The sequence below is a fragment of the Gouania willdenowi genome, chromosome 5 (assembly GCF_900634775.1).
Source record: "Gouania willdenowi chromosome 5, fGouWil2.1, whole genome shotgun sequence".
In the NCBI taxonomy this organism is placed as follows: domain Eukaryota; kingdom Metazoa; phylum Chordata; class Actinopteri; order Blenniiformes; family Gobiesocidae; genus Gouania; species Gouania willdenowi.
The window spans coordinates 18,183,008-18,187,259 of NC_041048.1; the positions used below are offsets into that span (position 1 = coordinate 18,183,008).

The following is a 4,252-nucleotide window of genomic DNA, read 5'->3' on the forward strand; positions in this document are numbered from 1 at the left end:
ATTTTTAAAATTAAGAATTCTTGTTCCCACTTGTGGATGAAAATGTCAGATGTCAAAACTCAGATGTTTTTGGTTGACAATCTTTGAGTTATTTTGTGTATTTTTGTTCTTTTTCTAGTCATTTTTGTCTTGGTAGTCTGTTTTGTGTAATATTCATTTTATTTATTTATTTCGTGTGTTTTTGGTGTCATATTGTGTTTTTATGTTCCTAAGATAAAATGTATTTTTTGATTGATGTTTTTTTTCATTTTTAGTATAACTGTGAGTATCTGCCTGGCTAATATTATCAGTACATATAATATATATTATATACAAATGTAAGAAATTGAATATATATATATATATATATAAATATGAAATATACAAATATATTTAATGTATGAAAATAACGATATAATTTCATTTATTATAGGAGAATTTAAAATTAAGGAAATTAAAGCCACTTTCTGTCATGATACCCAGTTTCCGAGAAAACTGCTCTAAACTGCAGTAAAACCTCATTTGATTGGATCAAAATGAGATCTTCCCAGTGATTGGCTGAGGTCTTTCTGCACGCGGTGCTGATCCTTGATTGAACTCACCTGGACAGATGAGGTTCACCTGGCCTCATGGACCGGAAACGACTGAATAAAGGCGTGGACCCGGTGCAGGGAGCAAGTTTATTTTAGGGTAGCACTTTGTTTTATTTTTATTTACATCGCAGGTCATGCCTCCAAAAAAGGCTGCAGTGGTGTCTGCTGGTGGTCCTGAGCTGTCCCCCAAAGACTCACCAGAGGAGGGGAAAAAAGCAAAGAAACAGGGTCTGTATTATTAAACACCAATGACTGTACACATTTAAAACGGTGTTAATTTTGATGGTAAATTTTGATTAGAGTTTAGTCTTTTTTTGTGCCTAAAATACAATGCAGTTTAAACCAAAATTTACTCATGAGTATTTCAGTTAGTCAAGTAAATAACATATTTTACAGAAAGTCAACTGAAATATAAAGCATTAGTTAATGTATTTTTTTTTTTTTTAAAGATTCAATTGCCATTTATTAACCTGATAAATATATGGTATTGTTTGTAAATGCACACAAACCACAAATGCGTGAGACCACAGATTCACATAATTTCAGATTGGAATTTTGTCCCATGTGATGAAATTATGGTTTAGTTGATGAAAAAATTATATTGTCATGTAGTTTGTTCATTAACGTGTTTTTTTTTTTTTTTTTTTTTTTTTTTTGAATTAGTTGTAAAACTATTGTGAAAATTTGTAGTAAACAAAGTTAACATTGGGATCTGTCTATCTTTGTCCTTTTTTCAGGTGCCGTTGTGATGCGCAAACTTCCGTCTCATCCGTCCACGATCATAATGGTGAAAGAGGCGATAAAGGCCTTAGATTCACGCAAAGGCGTCTCCTCTCAGGCAATTCAAAGCTACATCAAGCAGCACTACCCCTCTGTGGACATGGTCAAGCTCAAGCATCTGGTCCGCAGAGCTCTGATAAAGGGACAAGAAAATGGCACGTTGGTGAGACCTGCAAACTCCACCATGACCGTCGGTGCTCAAGGAAAATTTAGGGTGAGGTGTCAAGTCTCTAGTTGTACCCATGAAGAGCCAACTGATGTTTGTTGGTGTCATTCTTGGCTCTTTTGCTTTCAGCTGGCACAAAAATTGAAGGAGGCCAAGCCGAAATCGGAGAATACAGACCCTAATTTAGCCAAGGAAACAAAAAAAGCCGATAAAGAGAAACCCTCCAAAGCAGGTATGAGGATAAAAATCACTCCCACATCAGATGGATTCTGATGTGTGCATATCACTAAACTTAATTTGTCCTTTCTGAAGGTGCCACTAAGGTGACAGATGTTCCAAGTCTGAAAACTAAGTCGTCAGAGGTGAGGGGGCTAAAACGTAAAGCAAAATGATTGACTGTAATAAGTACATAAAGTTTTGTTCTGTCCTAAATGCATGATTTAGGACTAAGTTGATGCTGTAATTAAATGTGGCTTTTCCACAAGATGTCAGTTAACTGAATCCCTTTCCATTTTAAGCTTCTAGAGTGAACGTGTGAGTCCCAATATTATAAAATAACTACTTATTGTTGTGAATTGTGTTCAAAGAAAAGCAGAATCACTCAATTTGGGGAAAAAAAAAAAAACTGTAAATGGCAAGTCTGCTAATGATCAGGACAAAATATTGGTAGTTGTTCTTAAGTGAAAGTGACTGACTCCTATGATGATTTTTTTTTTTTACACTTGTGTATACAAAACTCACTGTATATGAATGTTTCTCTCTAGGATGATAAACCTTCAAAAACAACTATTAAAAAGAGTTCAACATCAAAAGTTCCTCCTGCAAAAAAACCAAAGGCAAAGAAAACTGAAAGTGCAAGTAGTGACAAAACCTCTGAAACCAAACCCCCATTGACCAAAACTGGGAAAGCTACAACAAGCAAGACTACCAGCACTGATGACACTAATGCTAAAGCAACTAGGAAACGTGGGAAGATGACAGTGGAGTGATTGTTTGTTTGAATTTGTAAAAAGCTTTATATTAAAGATTTGATTATTTTAATGTTTGTTTTTTTTTTTTTTTTACTTGGCATGAATAGCATCCTGACACAGTGCAGCAGTGAGCATCACCATAAAGGCACTCATTTTAACATCAGCATTAGATCTGGTTTTGTCATGATAGATGCTGGAATTGGTGTGAAAACTTTCCACTTGCCTCACATTTTGTATATCGCCAGATCAGAAGCTTCCCTAAGCCCAGGGTGGAGTGGTCCTCTGGCATACTGGGCATCGTCCCAGTGGGCTGGTACAGTCCGCTACTTTTTTTTGAGTGGAGGCAGACATGGTAACAAATGGCAAAAAAAGTGTAAAGTGATTAAAATAAGCCAAAAGCAGTCAAGGTGAAAATGGTGAAAAAAGGCAAAATGTATAGGTAAAAATGACATTTGGATCAGTGTCAAGAATTTGCAAAATATAGGGGGAGAAAGTGGTATTTATTGGCAAAATGTAATGAAAGTGTAGACCTATATTCTAAATGTTAAAATGAAAATGTGTCTAAACCTGTACTTGTCTCTTCAATTTAAAGACCTGCTTGAATTTTATTTATTATGAAAAACCAGGCTTGAGCCAAAATATAATTTTATTATGCTTAAAAAACACAAAGTGACCTACAGTACAGACTCTTCACGTCTGAAAGAACCGATGCATTTAAAATGGTAATGATGGGCACATTTGGATATAACAGTGGAATTTAATCTTTTAAATAACCAAAATGTTACCTGGAATCATTTATGTAAAAATCATTCAGATTAAATGGGAGCAGTTGTACAGATTGTAGAGGATTTGTTTGCTTCTTGTGTCTGACAAATGTTTTCCTCATTATTGCATGTGGTGGTTACTTGTTAGAATCTAGAAATATCAATCCTATTCTGGTTCGATAGTTCCTTTTTTTAAAATCAGAAATGTTTTTAATGGCCATGTACGGTTTTAAGGACAGTACAAGGAATTTGTCTTGGTAATAATAATTCTGATTGTGAGAAAAAAAACTAAAGTGTGTGGAGAGAACCTGCGTGAGCACATTTGTAATCTGTCCCTGGCTTTACTTTAGGTCCAGTATGGGACAAATAACTCATCTGTGTTGAGATACTCATGAGACAACTCCTGAATGCACGCTCTTTCATTTGTGGGACAATGAAACCTTGAAAGTTTGACAACGGAAACATTAACTAATTGTATTCCTTACAGATATTCTGTCTTTGGTTCCACAACTCAGGGTCAATACAAAAAGGCACCTGTAGGTGCTGTTCTGATTTACATTCTAGGATTCAAAACTACAAAGAAAAATACATATAATAGATGTATTTAGTACTTAGAAAAGTTAAATACTGCTCATAAAGTTTTAGTATTAAATTAACCATCTTTAAATGTATTTTCACTAAAACAATCAGTGGTATGTTACATATGATATATATACAATTTTAAAAATGCAAAGTGGATTTTCTATAAAAATTTTTATGAAAATGAAATAGTGTTGCATGTTGAAACCTCAACAATTCCTACCTTTAATATGTTAAGGTTTCATTTATTCAGACAACTGTTCTTCAGGAAATTTACATTGATCGCCTGACATGTTTTTGACTGTCAACTGCCAGTCATCTTCAGAGGCATCTGCTAATCACTTCAATGTTTTCTTGACTTCCTCGTAATAATTCCAACATGTTCTTTTTGAATAATGTCAAGGTGTCATTTTAGGCAAC

At 34.5% G+C, this 4,252-nt stretch overlaps 1 protein-coding gene across 1 annotated transcript; it reads left to right on the plus strand.

Moving 5' to 3' along the window:
• Nucleotides 1-492: 492 nt before the first annotated feature.
• Nucleotides 493-2,559, plus strand: LOC114463796 (protein B4). The gene is made up of 5 exons (XM_028447595.1): nt 493-800; nt 1,310-1,566; nt 1,648-1,750; nt 1,831-1,880; nt 2,283-2,559. Exons 1-5 carry the CDS (start codon nt 707-709, stop codon nt 2,505-2,507), a joined length of 729 nt encoding a protein of 242 aa, XP_028303396.1. The 5' UTR covers nt 493-706; the 3' UTR covers nt 2,508-2,559.
• The last annotated feature ends 1,693 nt before the right edge of the window (nt 2,560-4,252 follow it).